The 21330-nt window shown below is 41.5% G+C and overlaps 2 protein-coding genes and 2 long non-coding RNA genes across 10 annotated transcripts in view; 2 read left to right on the top strand and 2 right to left on the bottom strand.

Moving 5' to 3' along the window:
* Window positions 1-4621: 4621 nt before the first annotated feature.
* On the top strand, window positions 4622-6461 carry LOC119011563. Its single transcript, XR_005072220.1, has 2 exons — window positions 4622-4682; window positions 6291-6461. It is a non-coding gene; the product is annotated as an uncharacterized LOC119011563 (long non-coding RNA).
* Window positions 6462-7304: 843 nt separating this feature from the next.
* LOC119010971 lies at window positions 7305-10625 on the bottom strand. Its single transcript, XR_005072101.1, has 2 exons — window positions 9864-10625; window positions 7305-7726 (listed from the first exon to the last, which is right to left on the bottom strand). It is a non-coding gene; the product is annotated as an uncharacterized LOC119010971 (long non-coding RNA).
* Window positions 10626-14317: 3692 nt separating this feature from the next.
* LOC119010970 (glutamine synthetase) lies at window positions 14318-19800 on the bottom strand. Of its 3 annotated transcripts, XM_037083653.1 has the most exons (8): window positions 19645-19746; window positions 18731-18788; window positions 17127-17315; window positions 16858-17019; window positions 15995-16141; window positions 15778-15905; window positions 15469-15668; window positions 14318-15369 (listed from the first exon to the last, which is right to left on the bottom strand). In XM_037083653.1, the coding sequence occupies exons 3-8, from the start codon at window positions 17290-17292 to the stop codon at window positions 15057-15059; spliced, it is 1116 nt and encodes a 371-aa protein (XP_036939548.1). In that variant the 5' UTR covers window positions 17293-17315; window positions 18731-18788; window positions 19645-19746; the 3' UTR covers window positions 14318-15056. The 3 variants fall into 3 exon arrangements, with proteins under 3 accessions (XP_036939548.1, XP_036939547.1, XP_036939546.1); XM_037083652.1 differs by lacking the exon at window positions 18731-18788 and having other exon boundaries at window positions 19645-19800; XM_037083651.1 differs by lacking the exons at window positions 18731-18788; window positions 19645-19746 and adding an exon at window positions 17966-18106.
* The window catches only part of LOC119010968 (pre-B-cell leukemia transcription factor 1-like), an 88479-nt gene continuing 85419 nt past the window's right edge, over window positions 18271-21330 (top strand). For all 5 annotated transcript variants that reach the window (XM_037083645.1, XM_037083650.1, XM_037083648.1 and 2 more), the window contains exon 1: window positions 18271-18448. The gene's annotated coding sequence lies outside the window, so the exon portion shown is untranslated. The remainder of the gene's footprint in view (window positions 18449-21330) is intronic.

Raw genomic sequence — 21330 nt, 5'->3', positions numbered from 1 at the left:
TTGTGTGCACACATGCACGTGAGAGTGAATGTGTGGGAGAGAGATCTGCCAGAAAGGCTAAAGTTGTTCTTTCTCAAAAAAAAAACCCCTTCACTTTTTTCTCACTGTTGCTCAAAAGAAACACTCCAGCCCCCCTCAGATAACCTCAAACTCATCTTTTCTCCTTAATAGGATTACACATGCGTCTTGCCAAGAAATGAGCCATGAGACAACTTTGTCCTTGACTGACATATACTCTTCATTTCTTACAGTTGGCTTATACAGGATTTTGCACAAAAACTCAGCACTAAGGCTTCCTTTCAAAGTTGTTTTTCAATTTTTCATCTTTGCCTCATCCTTCCTAAAACATGTCCTCAATGCAGAGGTCCCCCTCTCCTGTTACGCATTGTAGAAAGAGGCGGCAGTACTGGTTTGAACTAGTACGATGTGTTACACAACAACACAGCACCAAGTGAGGAGGATCATACAGAACATGCACTGACAAAGCAAAGCCATAATCTTTAGAAATGATAGGTGCTGAGTGCACGTGTGGTGTTTTTCCTGCAGCGCCATATTCAGTTTTATGTAAGATTAACATTAGCAGTCAGTGATTATTTTCAAGATGTGAAAAAAAAAGAAAAATGCACAGAGTTGGAGGGCAATTGCACCGCGCGCCACAGTGTGAGTGCGTGCTAACCCGCCTAGCATCTTAACATAGTGTTTGGCCCGGGGGGGAGTTTAATGTGCAGCTCCATTTATGAGTCCCCATTTCATTTTTCCCCTCCTTACATAACATGCATTTTTTTTTCCCACTTCACACAAGAACCACCGAGATCCAGCCTGTACATTCCGGTGGTTGTCATAGCAACAGGGCAGCATCCCTCTGCATCCTTTGTCCAGTGTCTCCCCTTCGTCTGAGCTTCCCAGGCAGAGGGTGGTTCGGTTTCTGCATGCAAATCGAACCCCCCTCAACACACACACACACACACACACACACACACACACACACACACACACACACACACACACACACACACACACACCCCTAATTGAGCTTCGAAGCGAGGAAGTGGAAGGGATTTGAAATGCTTACTGAATGCCATTAGGTGCTTTTCACAGATCGTAGCGAGGTGGTTAACTCCCAACATCCTGCAGTGGCATTACGACACACAAGTGTTAAATCAGAGGAAGAAAACACCCAATCAAGATGTGCATGCAGTCGATCCTTGCAGTGTTTAAACTGAAACATGGTCAGAGGGAGTGATTAATACACCACAATTAAAATATTGTGATTTTGGAATCACATGCAGTGTGTGTGTGGGCTCCCTCCCAGTAATTTAGTGCAATTATGTTTTTGTTTTTTTGTGTGTGAAGGACTTTACAGGGGGAAAATGGGGGCAACTCTGGCATAAAAATGTTTTAATCCATCTCCTGTGTCTGCTTACATTCATACAGAAGCTGTCCTGCAACACAGGTAGAAAATATCGGAGAAAATGCTAAGTTGAAGGCAAATTCATTGTATTTTACAGCTGGGCACTGGTCCAGGTGATCACCTCAGCTGACGGCTTGGACCAGGCTGCAATAAAACCTTCGTGGGCAACTGCAGCGGTTAAGTTACATCTACTAAACATGCTTGTTTTAGACACCAACAGGCTGAGTCTGTTTTTCTGTGTCTCAGTGTCTGATAACAATATGAAAAATTCCTACAGAATTACACAAAAGGAAAAAAAAAGTCCAGCTCTTGAAGCTCACGACCTGACTTCGATTTTGGGGCGGAGCTGCCCCAAAGAAATACATTGCAGCCGCTGTAAACGCGTCGCCACTTCCACATAAGACGATCTGACAAAACTTTTGCTCATTATGAATCAGTGACAGTGATGGAACGTAACAAAGTACATTAACTCGAATATATTTTGGAGGAAAACATTGTACTTCTTGCCGGGCCCGGTTCTAGGCATGGGCAAGAGAGGGCAATGCCCCGCTTCATTCCGAAAAAGAAAAAAAAAAGTATTTTCAAATATATACAGTATTGTAATTTATTCCCATAAATGCTGCTCAGAGTAATCATAGTCGACGGTCCCGTTTTTCCCAGAATTTCCACTTTTTTCAACAGCTTCACTACAAACATAACATAATGAGATATTAGAAACATTTTCTTATTTATGAATGATCAGAATCTCACATCACTGACCACCCCATGCAATTCCCATGAGCGTGACTGACTCCGAATCAGAATCAGAATCAGAATCAGAATCAGATTCACAATTCCTTTATTGGTCCTGGAAACGGGGATTTCTGCGTGTCACAACAGCCTAATCGATACACATTAATAAATGTACAAAATAAACAATATCTAATAAAAAGGTAAGAAATAGATTCTTACATACTGGGGCACTAGTGCCCCGCCCCTTTCTGTGACATCATCCCCATTAAGTGATCATTCACATTTAATTTAAAAGTACAGTATAGAAATCAAAAACACTTGAGCCGAGGTGTCCAAATTATCTGAATGCACCCGATTACAATACTGAAGTAATGTAACTTGATTACAATCAGTTAATTTTGGATTAATAACAAATGAAGACCAGAGAAATTACATATCAATATAAAAGCAGCTTTTTGTGTATCCTGTTAACAAGTGTTCATCTGTGTTTGTTCTATTAATTTTTATCTTAACATTTGACAAGAGAAGTTACAGTCAATATGATGCAGTTGAGTTTCTCCAGCAGGGACTCGAACTCAGGATAACAGCATGTTCTCTGAACACAGTGCTCCTACTCTACAGACAGAGCTAAACAACTTTAAGGGCTACTGAATTCTCTGGTTGAAATTACATAAACCACTTCAAATAAGTCCAGCCCACAGGTTTTCTGACGAATCCATGTCGTGCGCCAAAAGGGGCGGTCTCGCTTGTTTCCCGCGTGAAATTAGCGCATTTCCCTCCAAAAAGTTATATGTGTATATATTTACCTGACTGATCTTCACTCTGGTCTCTTCTCTGAGGACGTGAACACGGTGAGTAAACTGTTCTGTACGAATCTGCTTTGTGTGTCCAGTTACCGGCTCAGTACAGGTGTATTCGTGTCTGTGTGGGAGGTGTACAGATAGTTAATACTTGTTGATCTCAGGTAATAAGCCCAAGTGATATTCCTTCACATATCAGCAGCTCCACATAGTAACTACCTCCATGTTGTGTCAGCCCAGTATGTGCGGATTAAAATGGAGCCAGCCTCCCTGTTGGTCAGATTTGTCCATCCATCCATCCATCCATCATCTGTACACATTATATGTACGCCGCTTAATCCTCTGCAGGGTCGCGGGGGGGCTGGAGCCTATCCCAGCTGACTTAGGGCGAAGGCAGGGGACACCCTGGACAGGTCGCCAGTCTATCGCAGGGTCAGATTTGTTTCTACCTCAAATGTTTCTGAAATAAGTCTGAACAGAAACTGAAAACGTCTCATTTAACTGTTCAGTGATGAGATAAATTCGGCTGAAACATAATCGTTTAATTACAGCTAGTATATCCGCAATGGACGTTGTGTTTTGTTCCATGCACCAAACTCCATTGTGATTTTGGTCGTTTTTATCACTGCCATGTTAATTACATGAATAATGCACAGTTAACTAAACTTTGGTCACTATCTGAAAACAAGAAGGTAGTTTTGGTAAAATCGGCATGAAGTATTATTTATTTATTTATTATCGAGAACAGCATGAAAGCTGTTTAGCTAATGTTATACTGGTCACTGTAAGTGAGTGCTAAAGTTATGTTAGCTAGCTGACTTTAAAGTCGTTGCAGATGCACTGCAGGTTTGGGAAACACGTTAGCAGCGGCTCAGCTGCCTTTTTTAACGGGTACTGACACTATAACGAACTTATAAAGACGTCTGAGTCATTTAATCGTCGTGTTTTTACAGACAGGTTTGCATGTTAGCTAACGTGTGTCTGTTGGAGAGTGTTAGCTTGAAGGCATTATCCTGCTGTGTGATGTTAACTTGTTAAAACTAGCATCTTTACAGCTGAATATCTGAGTACAGCACAGTTAGCTAACGGGCCCCAAGTGATGTGTTTATAATGTTAAAGTATGTTAGTATGTCAGCATCTAGACGGTTATTTTGAACAGCTAAAGTAGTTTATACACACAATATGCAGCCTCATTGTATCCTGCACAGAATGTATTCAGTGTGTTTGTCACAGTTCTGGTTTAATATGTTATTTATGTCACTGCACTGACTCCCTGTGTGTCAAAAGATAGACTTTAAAATCATATTGCTCATCTATAAAGTACTAAATGTTTTCAGGATTTAATACATTTGGTTTACGTTTGGTTTACATAAAAAAAACACATGTATTAAATCAGATTATAGCAGATTTTATAGTGCAGAGTGATATGAGACTCCTGAAGTGATGTCATGCACATGGTTACAGACTGCTATACCATTCTTTATTATGAAATGATAATCCTGTAAGAAATCCCCTTTTTGCTGGATGTGTTTGTAATCTGCTTACATCTTCTTTTTTACTGCTATAATCAGAATATATATATGCAAGCACACACACATATGCCTGTAGTCATCATGTTACACTAAAGTTCTTCCTCCTCTCTCCAGGTGAACAATGGGACTTGTCTTCAGCTTCAGGTGGAACAGCTCTGACTTGTTTGGTGATCAGCACTGGAGAGGAGAGACACCTGGTCCAACAAGGTCAGTGCAGTGTAGGTCCAAAAATTAAAGGCAGAAAGTGTGAGATTTGTCAGTTGCTGTTCACTAATACTCTAGAATCGCAAATGATTTTAGCGGGTAGTCTCATTCACAGGTTAGTGAATACCAACAGTTTGGGTTAGTAGAAGCCAGTACAGTGTCACTGTTGGGAAACTACTCTTTAAATTTAGTAGTATTTTAAATGTTTTTTGTTTACTAAGAGGGAATATAAACAGTCTGTTTAGAATGCCTGCATTCATTTGATCTCATTTGTATATAATATAAATGATGTAATCATATTTTATTTAACTTGTATATCTACACTGTTCAGCCACAGCATTAAAACAACTGACAAGTGAAGTAAGCATTGATCATCCTGTTACAATCAAATGTTCTGCTGGGAAACTTTGAGTTCTGTCATTTCTGTGGAGCCTCTTTGACAAACACCACCCACCCGAACTCCGTTCAGACCAACTACACCCCGTCATGGCAAAGAACCCAAGGCTTCAAACTGGCCTCCTCGTTCTCCAGATCCCAATCCAGTTGAGCATCTATTGGATGCATCAGAACCAACTCCCATCCATGTTGGGGCCCCCATGGATCGTTTTTGGCTCTGACTGCATCCAGTGGAAGCTCAGTTGGATTGAGATTTGGGGAATCTGGAGGCCGGGTTGACACCTTGAGCTCTTTCCCACATTCCTCGGGTAATTCCTGAGCAGTTTTTGCATTGTTGCAGGTGCGTTGTCCTGCTTGGGGGGGCACTGCCATTAAGGAGTGCTGCTGCCATGAGGGGGTGTACTTAGTCTGCAGCTGTGTTTGGGTGACTGGTGTCTGTCAAAGAGACGTCCACATGAATGCTAGGACTCATGGTTTCACAGCCGAACATGACATTGGAACACAATGATCCATGTTATTTATTTCACCTGTCACTCGTTCTAATGTTGTCACTCTCAGTGTATACACATGTTAAATACTTTATGAATTAGATCAAATAAATACATTTAGGCACTGTAACCAGGTGTGTTTATATTTCCTCTCAGTAAAACAAAACCTGTAAATGTTCAAATTTACTTCCGAATTAAATTAAATTATAGCTCCATGTAAATAAATTATGAAAAGTGATTTCAGGTTAAATACAACTCAAGAGACTCAAACCTCCACAAGGAGACTCAAAGCTCAGCAAAAATAGACCCAGGTCTCTTTGTGGAGGACAAACAACTACCACAAAAACAAAACCTCAACACACAAACAAAACCTCTAAAAACAATAAAAACCTGCACAGACACACAAAACCTCTAAAAACCAACACACAAATCCCCTAAAACAAACAAAAACCTCTAAAAACAAACAAACAAAAACCCCTAAAAACAGCACAAAAATCTCTAAAAACAAACACACAAAAATTCCAAAAAAATAACAAAAACCTCTAAAAACAAACACACAAAACCCCTAAAAACAACACAAAAACCTCTAAAACAAACACACAAAACCCCTAAAAACAACACAAAAACCTCTAAAACAAACACACAAAACCACTAAAAAACATAAAACAACACAATGCCTCCACAAAGAGACATCAAACTACCACTGCTCCTCTTTTTCTTCCTGCAGGTGACGGACGAGCCGCCACAGGACCTGAGGCAGGAAAATTGAGTATCTGTCTTCTGATGAAACTTCTTCGGGTCCTGCAGTTGTTCGTTGACTCTGGTTTCACCTGCTCAGACAGTGAGCGCTGTTGTCTTTGCTGGTTATTTACATAATAAATCCTTTTTTTGAATTACACTCTGTTGTGTTTTTTATAGATTTTTAAAGCACATGTTGAGTCTTTTGATGGAGTCCAATGTCTCCTCTCGGTGGCATTTTCAAAGCTTTAACTATATTTGATGTACACATTGCCTTTCTGTAATGGAGACCAGAGCTTCCATTACCTTCATTATCTATTCCTGTTCTGGGAGTGACTGATTTAGAAACCATGTGTTGTTTAATAATGTCTGAGTAAGTTAGTCAGTAAAGTAGTCAGTAATGTAATTTAAATAAAACTGTCCACTCCTCTAATTCATAACTGTTCACTGTGGCTTTCAAATAAGTAATTAATGCATTAATTTAATGCATTTATTTATCTGTAGCTTATTATATTAGCTTTGTTTCCATTCTGCCTTTCAGATGCTGTTTTAATGTCTTAATGTTGTCTCTGAATGGATCTCTGAATGAGGCTTTATTTGACGGAAAGTTTTTACATCTAAACCTTTAGATCTCTACACCTTTTTTTAAACCAAGTACTTATTAATATAGAATAGAAAACAGGACCTTAAATAAATCCAAAAGGCCTTTTAGTCAGGATAGTTCACAGGCTCCTCAGCTGCACCAGTAAAGGTCAGATATTTCTCTGAATGCTTTTTTTCCTCTCTCACTTTCCCTGTTTGTTTTCATCTAATTCAGTCCGAGCCTAAATATGCCCTCTGAATTTTAAATATTAATGTTTATGTTTTTAATGTGATCACAGCAAAAGAAAAAGTGTGTATGAGGCTTGTGGTTTTACTCTATGAACAATTTGAACTTGTAGAAACAATATGGTCCTCGCACAAATAGTGCTCGGGCCCTAATAATACAAAAAATAAATGAAAGTCTGTCAAGAATTTGATACTTTAATTTGGTCCTAGGATGTAGCAGCAGTACTCAATCACTAACAAACTTGCTTTACAGCCGATCGAGAGGAGAGCAGTCAGAAAGAGAAAATGACAGTTGCAGTCACAAGTTATCTCTGTGTTAGTTTGACAAACAGGAGATGAGGTAATTGGTAAGTTCTTGACTTAGTTCTTGACTTAACCCTCACACAAAAACTCAGTCAGACTTTCAGAGAAAGGCAAATCCTCCCAGTCCAAAGAGCTTGGCAAAAAGGTTTGGTAGACTTGTCTGGTCAAAAAACATTTCCCCTTGGAGCTGTTGTGGTCAGGTGGGGATGAACTGTTTATTGGGTGGGGGTCTTTCCAACAGCCTCCTCCATGGATGGGTCTCTGACTTTATGGTCCTCCAAGGCCTTTGGGCAGCTGAAGGACACGAACGAGAACAGGCATGGTTGATAATAAGCTGCTGATGTAAACAAACAATATTTTGGAAATGTTGTTTACACCCGTATGATTATATCCTGACCAGAACTGGACTTTTGAGGCCAGTACCAATATTAAGACTTGTTTGTTCATATCAGCCGTAAGTACATTTTTGAAACATTAACAGTCTTGATACAAATACCTTAGACTTTATCCAGGCTAGTAACAAGACTATGACCCGTCCACACGGGCGAAAACGATTTTTTTTTCTCCGTCTACCTCGTCATCGTTTTAAGAATATTTGCGTCCACATGGATCCACTGAAAACGACTGAAAACGCTGTAATTCATCTTCCAGGCCTGACATTCACCAAAAACGGAGAAGAAGAGACGGAGCATGCGCATTAAGCTTGCGCGCCGTAAACAGACAGTGGACGGAGAAACCGAAGACAACAAGAAGAAGATGAAAATGGCTAGTGCAAGGAAACCAGAATCGTTTGTGTGGAGCGATAATGAGGACGAACTGCTGCTGCGACTCACACTCAACTACAAGGCGAGTAAGTAGCAAGAAAGGCTCAATATCTTCTGCGGCACGAACATGTAGTCCGCCATTGTTGTTGTCGTTATGAGACGTCACGGGGTTCAGAGGTCGAGGGGTGGGGTGATGGCGTCATTGTTTTGGAAAATATGCGGATTCGCCGTCCACATGAAAATGGGCGGGCTGCGTTTTCGGATTTCTCCACCCTGACACCCGTTTTCAAAAAAGTGCGTTTTCAGGATCCGTGTGGTCAGTCGGCCAAAACGATAAGAAAGAGCGTTTTCGTGTGGACGGCCCCTTAAACTGTCAGCTAGTCGAGTGTCTTTTTTTTCCCCACAAATCCAGGGTGGCAACCCTAACACTCTCCCGTAAACGCACACGTATTGCATCGTTTTGGCCGACCGTCGATACGGATCCTGAAAACGGGGAGAGAGCACTGTTGGCTGACAGTGAAAAATGCTGCAAACCGACTGATTTGTTTTTAAAATCAAATGCAGCTTCAGCCAGAAGAGGTAGACATGGATAACGAATGATGGCAAGACGTTTTTATCATGGAACAGCTGGCTTTTTTATGCATTGGGGTTGTGCATTGATTTGTCCATGTTTTGGTACAGTTGATAATAGCATCACTGGGGCTATCAAAAGTGTGTGTTGTTTCCGTGCGTCAAAAGTTCTATCTGCCAGTTGCGCAATATTTAAGGTTAGATTCCATTTCATATTAAATAACAAACTATAACTGGGCATTGATAAAGTTGTCTTCCTACACCTGAGAGGTGGAGGTGGGTTTAAAATTTGAAATGCCACTTACATTGTAGCTTCAAATTTAAATAGAAAATATGTTAGTAGACATACATCAATAATTTGTTGGCCACAGAATTTGTTTTCTTTGTCAATCCAGAAAAAGAATTCCTGTTAGAGCTTTGCCGATGGAACCACAGCGAATCTGCGATGCTTACGTCTGGGTTGGCATCATAGACTGGTACTTTTTACAGCACCAGACATTTACACACCAAACCATATAGACCTTTAAGAATACTGGACTTCCCCTTCAACTTGTCATTTTCTTTTATCTATATTGCACAACAGCAGCTTCTGTGTGAATAAAGGCAGAGACAAAAAATAGTGTTGTGCCATGAATTATTGTTTCATAGTACTAGTACTAAATTTGAACTTTTAAGTCTATATGACAAATCTTTTCTTGGAAAATAAAAAAAAAAAACAAAAAACTGGTAAACCTGCAAAGGCAAGCTGAAAAACAAGTTCGACCGGTTTGGGCAGAAAAGAAAAAAAAAACCCTTTCAAAACAAAGAGTTGCATGTGTTTGCTTGACGTCAGCCAACTTCCTCTTGCACAGAACAGGGCCTGCCCTGGATTTCTGGATTGACTAACTTCTTTCTTGGCTGAGTAATGTCTGACAAGGCACGTGCGGAGAGGACTATGAAGAACACTATGAGAAGAATTGTAATATCGGATCAAATCAAATCAGTTTTATTTATAAAGCTCAAAATCACAATCACATTGCCTCAGTGGGTTTTAGAAACTGTACAGCGATTGACGTCCTCTGTCCTTAAACGCACGATCCGAATGATGAAAAACTTACCATACTGATTTTGATGGAAGAAACCTCAGGAAGAGCCACAGAGGAGGGATGTCTCCCAGGACGGACAGACATGAAATAGATGTCGCTGGTACAGAACAGAACAGTAAAATCAAAGTTTACAATCTGCAATGACAGAATATTTGATACAGCGTGTGTAATATATATGAAGTCTGTGAATCCAGGAGGACGAGTGAGCAGGCCGAGGCGTCGCCAAGAGGTGCCTGAGCCACGTGACCTCCTCTCCACCGTGGTGATGACCTGGAAAGAGGGCCGGCCACACGAGATTGTTAGCATCAGAGTGAAGAGGCGTCACATTTTACAGAAATAGAGATATAAGGAGAGCCTGAATGAAAAAAGAGGAGGAGGATGAAAAACAGAAGGTAGAGAAATGCAATGTTACTTAGAATAAACGCATTGCTTCTCTGGATTCAGAGTGAAACGAGATCTGACGTGTGTGACGGAGCAAGGCCTTGTACTGATTTGTGTGTCATCAGCATTACCTTGAAGTCTGATCTTATGTGAACCGGCAGTGTTAAGACTCTAGCTGCAGCGAGAAAACTCTGGTTCAGAGTGCAGCATGAGTGGGTTGTTTATGTGTTCATCTGGTCGCCTTTTCTGCTATCTAGTAATTGAGTGTAACTGTTCTTTTCGCGTTCTTTATTAACAGTCAGGTTACAAACTCTCTCCACCTCCCGACACTCACGTTTTCAGGGTAATATATTTGGCTAATCGCCACAGATAAACAAAGTTAAAGATGGATTGGATTGCTGGCTTCTCTCTAAAGTGTATGAGTGTTCAGTGGCACCGGACCTGAACTCAACTTTCCCCCTGGCATAGTAGTGTCTGATAGTGCCTACTGGACAATAAAACATATTGACACACACCTGGAATGAATAACTAGGTTAGGGAAAGAGACATTGTGACCCATTTTGAGGCTCAGTTTAGTTTCTGATTTCGGTTCAAGATTGTGAAAGGAAATTTGACCTTTTGACTATTTTTAAGCTGCGCGACACGACAGCGTCAGTGTGGATGTAGACATGAACAGAAGTATGGATATTTGTTGTTTAGTTTAGTTTACAGATTTGGAAAAGAAAAAATCTCTGACCTAAACAAAGTTAGGGTCCTCGTGTTTGCTTCAGTTCAACCTACGTCCTCTGAAACAGAACTGGACCTGCACTCGACCTCTCAACAGTTCTAGTGATGCTGCATTCAGACAATATGCCCTGAGCCAGGATCTGAGTGGAGCTGGAAACGTTGGTGTTTTTAAGATCAAGATTAAGATTAAGATGTTCCTTTATTGATCGCCCTTGGGAGAAATTCTGCAGGTGACTCGGCAGTACAGAGGGAAATAAGTAGCAGCACAAGAATAAGTCTCAAAAAAATAAGAGACAATAATAAACAAGATATTGGAAAGAATAAAATAACAATGTGAAGAAAAAAAAGATTAAAAAACTATCAGAATAATCATTTTAAACCTGTCAATTCGGTCGGCCTTTTATGTAGTGTTATCATTTTATGGATTTAGTGTTCATGTTTATTGCAATTAATTTGTTTTTTATGATAACTATTTCTGGCTCATCAATATTATACTGTTCATCACCAGAATTGTTATTCTTTTTTTTAATCAATTTTAAGTGCAGTATTTTATAATATTATATCTGTGCCATGTTTTATTTCTGTCTTGATCTAAATTATTTCTTAATCCAATTTTGTTTTCTTAAAGGAGCAATATGTAAGAATTGGTCTACTGTTGATGATTCATAAACCCAACAAAATAGGAGCATCACCAGCTAACCAATGCTAACTGTATTCTGTTTACACATCCATTGCTAGCTGCTGTAAACTGGATAGCACAGTTTGCAGGACTGCCTGATGAGTGCTGGGGTTTTTCACAGCGAGCACAGGAGCTTTGCTCCCTGGGAGAAAGAAGCCACAGGCTGCAGGGGCTAGCTGGTTAGCATGCTAACAACTCTTTGAGTATTTCCGAAACGTTATTTCTCTACATTCTCATATGAATGTTGGGAATTTGTGAATGTTTTAAACTGAAATTCTCCTTTTTAATCACTTCTGAAAAACCCACGTTTACAGACTTGCTTTTATGTGAAGTCGTCCTTTTTCTCACTGAATAGTCATCTTTCCACCTTTCACTCTGTTTACTGCTCTCTGACTACATGTTTTAAATCCCTCCCTTGTGTCTTTTGTCTCACCGTCCTTTACTGCTTTTATTTGTCGTCTTTAATCTGTTTATTGGCCTTTACTCCTCCTACTGCTCATAGTCTCTAATCTGTTCTCAAGTCCTCTGATGTGATGTCGTCTTCTAATCATCCTCATTCTTTTTACTACTTCTGTTTTTGCCCTTTTGATGACTATTTATTTGTATTTATTTATTTTTCTTCTCTCCTCCTTTCTGTGATTCAATCAGTTTTAATTGTAATGACTCACATTGACTTTCTATGTTTTTACATGTCTTGTTTTACTAAACCTCCTCGTGTTTGGCTCAAATGTTGAATGTTTACTCTGTTGTACTGTCTTCCTGCTTTTGCTTGATTATCAAAGCGCTTTCCAAACTCTGTTTTTAAAGGTGCTCTATGAATAGAAGTTTGTTATTTATTTATCAATATTCCATGTTTTTTTGTTTCTTCGTTCACTTGCCAAACTTACATTTTGATCTGTTGTTTCGTGATAACTTCCCGAGCTGTTCCTGGAATGTTGGATTTAGTGGGACATATTTCGACATAGATTCTGCGGACCTGCGAACGCGTGCACGAGACAAAGTTTAACCAGCAGAGAGTTTGCAGATGTAGCAGAAAAGATGACCACACCAAGTCAGAGTACATGTGCTGGCCCGAGGCCCACTGACTTCCTGTTAAACAGGACTGAACTTGCCCTCGACTTTATGATTGGTTAACTCTTTTCCCAGTGAAGCCAATCAGCGAGCTAATAACACTCTGTTGTGAGGGCAGTTGGGAAGTAGGGGAAAGGTCTCACAGCAACTTTTCTTGCCCTTCCCCCAAGTGCAGAGAGTTCACAGAACTGTTTACGTCTGGTGAAATGAGGATATTGTGTGTGTTTGCGCTTTGTGAAGCAAAGCTGAAACGTCTCCTCGTTCTGTCGGTGGGGAAACAAAGTCTTCACCGAGTGTGTTTACATCCATGAAGCGAAAAGTCTTTGCCAAAGCCAGCTGGGACTTACAGTAAATAGTGCTGAACTGGCACAAATGGCTGCAAAGGACTTGGTTGCAAACATCACGTGCAGCTCTAAAAATAGGCCGAGGGTTTTCAGGAAATATTTACAGTAGGACTTTACATTGGACTGTGCATGTCTGTGGATGCTAAAGTTCAGAAAAGCAACTAAAAATCATATTCCATCATATATTTATATGTTTTCTTAGTTGCTTTTCAGAATCCCTGTCCAGCTGTAAATAAACACATTTCTGACGTACCAGCCCTCTTAGCTGCTTTGCTGTTTGGTTAATAACAGGATCTGGGCCAGGTGTGTCTAGCTTGCGGCCACACCGGTCGGAAGAGAGGTGCCGTGTCGTTTATGACACAGCACTTCTGAGCATATTAGCCTCGGGCTGTCGCGTCGGAGGAGCCATAATAACGGTCTCGTGAGTACACCACTTCCCACAGGGTCCTAAAGACCAGCCAGAACAAAAGCTGCTGTTGAGCTCCTGCCAGCATATCAGCCAGACTGGAATATGAGAACATTTGGCAAAACAAAACACAGCCCCAAAGCCTTTTTTTGTTTTACTAGAGTTTCCTTTTGGTGCACTTGACTGTTTGTTTTTGAATGTTTACTGCTTAAAGCAAACTGCTATGTTACCAGATGTTTGAACAGCTTTTTACACATGTGTGTTTTGTATTTCAGAACAGAGACCAGGCGCAACTTGTCCCTGCAGCTACAAAACTACAAACTGTTCAGGACTTAATTACTGTGTTCAAGATCAGTGAGTCTTAAGAGCAAGCAGTAAAAATTAGCACCAGTGTGTTTAGGGATGTCTACTCCATTATTATCATCATCATCATCATCATCAATGCATGTTTTGAAAGAACTGCAGACTCTGATGATTTACTTGAAGCTGGAAAAGCAAAGTGCAGTCCCATCCTGTCAGCTTATTAATTCAGAAAATCCATCTACTTGCTTCCTTGCAAAGAGCTAAAAAAAAAAAAGATCCATACCATTCTCATCTGTACGGTTAATTTAAAGCTACAGCTAGTGGCCAGTTAGCTTAGCATTACTTCTGCTGGAAAGCCAGCCTGGCTCAGTCTGAAGGCAACAATGTCAACCAGACTATTCATCAGTGAGCTTTAGAGCAGACAGAAGCTAACAGGCTAACAGCTGTAGCCTTATACTTCCCAGATAGAGCAGATTATCAGCCGTCTCCAAATCACTGCAGAAACATTTCCCCAACACTGTTTCTAAGTCTTGAAGTCAAGAGTCACAGAGCCATGTTGTGATAAAAATAAAAGTTTTAAATGTATCAATAAAAAACACCAGGTTCAGTAAACGTGATGCTTTACCAAATCAGGTGCATTACAATATCGCAGTTAACAAAAGGATAAAACTCCTTGAGGAAATCTACAAATGGCATTATGGACAGATCAACCACATTTGAAACAACATTACATCTGGGTACAGACATCTACAAAGTGTACCATAACAAAGTTGACCCAGTGCGTCAAAGTCTGAGGACATCAAAACAGTTGCCATTTAAAAATAGACACTTCATAAAATCAAAGAATTAGTAACATTGAAGACTGGATACTTGAAAAGGCAGGTCAACATTATTCACCAGTACATGAACTAGTCAGATTTAATATGTTACACATGCTGCCCAGCCTCAGCAGCTCTATTCTTCAGTGTCCTTGTGCTTTTAGTTCATTTTTTTTTTTTTAGTCACCAACAGACGGTAAAGGGAAAAGATATGACATAGGCTATAAAACAGTGTTACAAAAGCCAATCCCTTCTAAAGACGAGAGGAAAGACATACCCTGCCATTACCAGCTCTTAACTACCAAAGATGTCATTAACCTTGTCTTGTTTTAAGTTGACCAGCCAACTTTAAACCATTAAAATGCAGGTTAAAACATCATCTGAGTGGGGAGGAGGAAGAAAAAAAAAATACAGTACTAGTTAAAAAGAAAAGATAAAGTCAGGAGGGCAGTGGGAGTCAGTCTATGAGTGGTGGATTTAGTAATCCGCAGGTTCATCCCCTTCCTCGCTCAGCAAACAGGTGCGGATCAGGGCCTCGGTCACGCCGTACGGGTCGCAGTTGGCGGATGGGCGGCGGTCTTCGAAGTAGCCCTTCTTCTCCTGGCCGACTTGGCGAGGGATGCGGATGCTGGCGCCGCGGTTGGCCACGCCCGCAGAGAATTCGTTGATGTTGGAGGTTTCGTGGTGGCCGGTGAGACGACGGGCGTTGTCGAGCCCCCCTTTGGGGTCGTAGGCACGGATGTGATAGCGGTGCCTCTTCCCGAGCTTCTCGATGGAATCCTCAATGGCTCTGAAAGCAGGAAAACAAGATTTTCCTCATCAGAAAAATGAAAACAACTCACAGAAAACACAAGCAGATCTTTCACATCATGACGCTTTTGACACTCACTTCAATCCGCCCTCTTCCCTCATCTCCTTTGTGCTGAAGTTTGTATGGCAGCCAGCACCGTTCCAGTTTCCAGGGATGGGCTTGGGGTCAAATGAGGCAACAACGCCGAAGTCTTCACAGACGCGGTGCAGGAGGAAGCGAGCCATCCACAGATGATCCCCCATGCTGATCCCTTCACAGGGTCCAACCTGGAACTCCCACTGAACACAAAAACAATTCACCGTTATAAGTTACATCTTTAAACTGGCTGCCTGACCCATAAAACTATGTGCAAAGTCCCAACATGGATTAGGTTGTAATGATCATTACCTGAGCAGGCATCACTTCCGCATTTGTGCCACAAATCTGGACTCCAGCGTAGAGACAAGCTCTGTAATGAGCCTCCACGATATCTCTACCATAGGCCTTGTCAGCTCCCACACCACAGTAGTATGGACCTGTGTGGATGAGTTAACAGTTAAACAAACCATTCAGGCATTCATTCATTGATTCATGCTTGCGTGCATCCCTTGAACTATCTGCTCACCCTGTGGTCCAGGGAAACCATTAGACGGCCAGCCAAAAGGGTGTCCGTCTGTGCCCAGGATGGTGTACTCCTGCTCCATGCCGAACCAGGGATGCTGATCCTCCACCATCTCCATAATTTTCTTACATGTGATGCGAAGGTTGGTTTCTGCAGGAAAAACAAACAAACAAACAAAAAAAGAAACTCAGATTAGAAGACAAACACCAGGACAATCATCTACAGGTACATGAAGCGAATAATCTCCATCATGTAATGATTTAAGAATTGCTATAACTATTCTGAGATGTCCCCAAAAGACAAATACACAGTTGCAAGCCATACAAGATGGGCCAGTGAAACTAAAAGGAGTGCAGTCGTGATTTAAAACTTAGTGTCTCTGGATCTTTTTTGTCATAAAATGCAATACTTTTGCTGGAGTAAGCGCTTCTTTAGGATGCATCTATCACCCCTAAACATCTCAATGCCTGCATGCATGAGAGAATGAATGAGTGCATGCATGTGCAAATGAGTGCATTTGTGTCACAGCGAGCCTCTGACGGCACACCTGCCAGAGATTTAATCGCTCAGTATCCAAGGGATAAGGGAGGCTCATTTCAGGGTAGACTGCATGTTCGGTATAGATGAACTGGTAAGATTTAAAAAAGGCAACTGTAATACTTAAAATGTGCATTTGCCTTTGAGCATGAAGCTTTGTAATGTCATGTCTGCTTCATGTTGAGTCTTCCTCCTATAGTTACAGTATCTCTAACAATAAGTACGTTTTACTGTCTTAATTTAATTTTTTTCACTGTTTCTCTTAAAGTGTTGCACATTATCCCATCTGTTATGTCTCTAAAGTTTACAGACAAAGCTTCTTTTGTTACCTGCAGGTTTGCCGTTGTACTTCTGCACCTCACACAGGACCAGTTTGTTGGGGTCTTTGCGGAATGGATCGCGGAACATGGCAGCAGGAATCAGATACATGTCGCTGTTTGAGCCCTCCGCCTGATAAGTGCTGGAGCCGTCGAAGTTCCACTCAGGCAAATCTAAAAGAAAAAAAAAAAAAAAAAAGACCGGGGGGCACATTAAAACACACTGCATGGCTAATGAAATCATGAGGATATCCGTCAGGAGAATTCAAGAGGCTGCTTACCATCAATGCTTTTGGGCTCAGCATCCAGCGTCCTGGTCTTGCACCGGAGTCCCTCTCCCGTTCCATCAATCCAAATGTACATGGCCTGGACTTTATCTCCCTGAGGGAGCTCCATGTACTGCTGCTTTACAGCTTTACTCAGGGTGGCACTGGCGGATGTGGCCATCTTTATCTCCTACTATAACACACCTGAAGGAGGAGAAGAAGCAGAAGACGAGGAGTAAGATGAGATGAGATGCAGGTATGAAGACCAATGTGAGCTCTGGATCACATGTTGCGTAACATGGGTCGAGGCGAGGAGGGGGGGCGGCGAGCAAAAAAAAAAAAAAAAAAAAAAAAAAAAAAAGAGAGAGAAAAACACAAAAACACCACCATTGTCTCATCTTCCAGAACGGAGAACGCGCCGAGGATGTAAAAGGAGGAACAATTCGAGTCCCTTCTCCAGTTTGGAAACAAAGGAGGGGGAAAGCAACCTGCCTCCGCGTGTGCATGATGACCATCAGAGTTACATTTAATGAGGCGAGCTCGCAAAGTGGGGAAAAAAAAACGAAAAACAAAAACCCTGTCTGTACTGTACATGGTGCTGTAGCCATGGTTACAAAAGCACGATGAGGAAATATTACATCATAGGCTTCCTCGTCCATCACCCACTGCCTACAACTACATACACGAGATATTAAAAACACACGGAGAGGTTTAAAAAACAGACAATGTGGAGCTGAAGACGATGAAAAGAGATTTTTTTTTTTTTAAAGAGAAAGAAAGTCTGAAACCATGAAAAGTCTGGTCCCGAGAAGTTAGAGAGCGAGAAGCAGAAAAAGAAGAACAACAATAATTACCTGGAGAAACGAGGAAATAGAAATAAAAACTAAAGGACAGAGAGGTCCAGTGTGTCTTGGGTTGTTCTCTCGCTTGTGTCTCTCTCATTCTCCGGTACCGAACAGTCCGGGTTCGGCCACATTTATAAGAGCAGGAACTGGGATGTCGCGTCTTTGATTGGTCGGAGAGTCCGCGGCGTGTTTACTCCGAGCTGATTGAAGGCGGCACGCGGGCCGCTCATTGGACGGTGTTGCGGGAAAGCGGAGCCGTGACGCCCTCTAGCCGCGTGAGACCATGCGTGACACTCTCTATTAAGTGTGTGTGTGCGCGCGTGCGTGCGTCCCAGTGCTCACACGATTATAAAAGAGGGGGGGGAATTTTACAATTAAAGCGTCAAATAGCCTGACTCCCCCCCCCCACACTTTCATTTGCAGGAGGAGAGGGACTCGACCGCGTGGGACAAAATGTACAACATCCTCGAGCCGCCGCACAAAGACGGACAGGTACCGCTCGGGTCCAAGGCGACACCTTGTGGTGGAGATCGGGTGCAGCAGGCTGCACTGGTTTTGATGGGAGAGGTTATGTAATCCCACTAAGAAGCACCGTCTGCTGCTGTGGGTGCCCACGTGTGAGAGTATTATATGCAACACGCACCCATAGCCATGCCTTTTAATCAGTCAATCAAAAACAATCGCTTTTAATTAATGTATGTGATTTATTGGTTGATTACTGTGAAGCATGCAAGACAAATATGCTCTGGTTTATTAATAGAGCAGTCAGTAAACCTTATGGGTCCAATGTAATCTTCTACTGTTGGTGTCCAGGGTTTATGTAACCTTAGACCTGCAAATAAACAAAAGAACATACTGAGAAAAAGAGGTTTAAAGTGTAGAACTGGTCAGCCGAATTGTGTAACAGACAAAAATTAGTGTATTTGTGTCTTCTACACAACAGGGCTCTGTAGGGAAAAAAAACCCTTCAAATCTTAAAGAGGCTTGGGGCTAAAATGGCGGTCACAGCTAGCCACATTGCTTAAGCTAGGCTAGTAATTGCTGTAGCAGAACACCATTTGGTAGATAAGATGCACTTATTACTTTTTGTCAAGGTGGGATTTAGCAAGACTTCCACCTCATGACACTGTATGACATAAAGTCAATTATTCGATAAAGGAGTTAAGTTGTAGGTTTAGAAAAGGCTAGCTAGCTGTAGCCTAGCTATCTCTCTAACTAGCTTATCTCAGTAGGCCTGTGTAGGAAAATTTCAAATTATGTGTTTAAGATCAAGCTGATTATGAAATGTATCTTTATCACACACGTCAAACTTTGAATTTTGAAGCTAAAATGGCAAGTCACAACTAGCTACTCTTCTAAAGCTTTTTGTAGCAGGCACACCTACTTTTTGTCATGGTTGGATTTAGCTAAATAATTTAGATGTTGGATTTTGCAGTTGTGGAAAAATAGCTCTGAGGTGTAGAAAACTGTAGTTTTACTAAAAGCTAGGTAGCCAGTTAGCTTATTGTGGATAGTTAATCCTTTAAACTTTGAGGAAGTCTTGGGCTAAGATGGCAGTACAGGTTACCCACATTGGGTAGGGTCAGAGGAAGGTTAAAACATAGATAATTTGTGATAAATCAAAGTGTAGAGCAAAAGCATATGGCTTCTACTCAAGCATGGTGGGAAAAAAAACAAAACCTTCAAACCTTAAGGAAGTCCAGGGCTAAAGATGGCTGTAAAGCTAGTTGGCCTGTTAAAGCTATGCTAAAAACATCATGGTTGGATTTGAGCTACTGCCTCAATAACACAGCATGGCAGTTTTTTTCACTCCTGCCCTGCCCCCTTCCTGCATGTTTTACATCCCTGCTCCAACACACCTGATTCAAATGATCAGCTGGTCATCAAGCTCTGCTGAAATCTGCTAACGACCCATTCATTGGAATCAGTTGTGCTGGAGCAGGGATACATCTGAAACAGGCAGGGCAGGAGTGTAAAACAGTGCTGTACCTGATAACACAATGGGGCGATGTAAATGTTGGATCTTTCAGTTGGAGGAAAAAGCTCAGCGGTTTAGGAAGATGTAGCCCTGCACAAGCTAGCTGGTTTATCTTCATTGGTAGTTTTAACTTTGTATTCTACTGTTTACAGTCCACTGTACAGTTATGCATTGTGTTCATACACCATATGACATGATGATATTAAATACAGTCAAATAAAGTCAAATTCTTGTCAATACCAGGGTGCTGGTCCCTTTGGATCGGCTTGTGGACTTGGCTGTGAAACCCAGTTCCTGTGGCTTCAGACCAAGCCCAGACAAGAAAAGTCCTTACCTCACAGATCTTTTATGATGTCTGGCTTCTCTCGTCTCTCGGTGTTTCTGCAATCCCGTTCCAGAAACCATTAGAGCAAAGTGGGCTTCTTCTCTGCTTCCAGCACTGTGTAATGCCATCAAAGGAAATAGAAGATTAGTCCAGAACTTTATTACAAATTATCTTGACAATGTCTTTTTTTAAAAAAAAAATACACGTTCGTTACCTGTAGACACTTTGTTTACTTGGTTTTGAGTGATTATGTATTTAAACCTCGCCCACTCCAGTTCGACTTTGTGGGGAGGAACATATGGGTGACAAATTAGATGGCAAAACGTCATCACTCTTTTAACTTTTTGTATGGGTTTGCTCAGGCGAGCCTTCTCTCTTTTCAATTTCTCCAACTCTGACACAGAGAGGATGCAAGGCAGTCAGATAATATTATATAATATAGAATAGCTGTGCTGAAAAATCCTTTCAGTTTCCCGTGAATTTGATGGTTTCAGCTGGAGAGGAGGCGTATCTGACCTCAGTGCCAAAGAGCATGAAGACGTCCCCTCAGGCTTTACTTTTCAAGAGGTCCACTGACCTTGTGGCATTAAGCTAGCAGTGACCCCTGAAGTAACTTTAGGTGAGGGTGACCGGGTCTGTTGTTGTGGTTACCTTGGTTGAGGATGAGGAGAAACAGTGTGCACATCAGGAGTAGACTGTTGACGGTGAATACAGACATTGATGTTCAGAAACTGTTTGGCTATTGTAGTATCTGTGTGTTTTCTACACATTTTGGGTTACTAATTGTTTCTCCTCATGTGAGTTAAGAATACAAATAGAGTGGATTTACAGCTCCAGGGGTCAGAGTGGTAACTGTGTAAGTGCCAAAGGTTATCAGGTGGCAGACCAGGATAAAGCAGTAAACCTAAGATTGACCCCCACGCCAGATGGTGGGAGAAGCTCAAATGTTTGTGTTTGTGCCCGTAGAAGAGCAGGAAACCCACTTGGGTCATTTTGGGGACAAGACATGAAGTTGAATGCAGCCAAGTCAGATAAGTTTACAGGGAGACAGGTCAACTCCTCTTTTAGTCC

Source organism: Acanthopagrus latus, chromosome 21 (assembly GCF_904848185.1).
Source record: "Acanthopagrus latus isolate v.2019 chromosome 21, fAcaLat1.1, whole genome shotgun sequence".
Taxonomy (NCBI): Eukaryota; Metazoa; Chordata; class Actinopteri; order Spariformes; family Sparidae; genus Acanthopagrus; species Acanthopagrus latus.
The sequence above is the reverse complement of the archived record's forward strand: the minus strand, read 5'-3'. Positions and strand labels throughout refer to the sequence as shown.

Coding starts and splice junctions, on each gene's coding strand:
- LOC119010970 (XM_037083652.1), bottom strand. CDS start 17,292: ATGGCCACATCCGCCAGTGCCACCCTGAGTAAAGCTGTAAAGCAGCAG. Junction 17,020..17,126: donor TGAGCCCAAAAGCATTGATG/GTAAGCAGCCTC, acceptor TTTTTCTTTTAG/ATTTGCCTGAGTGGAACTTC. Junction 15,669..15,777: donor CGGAAGTGATGCCTGCTCAG/GTAATGATCATT, acceptor TTTTGTGTTCAG/TGGGAGTTCCAGGTTGGACC.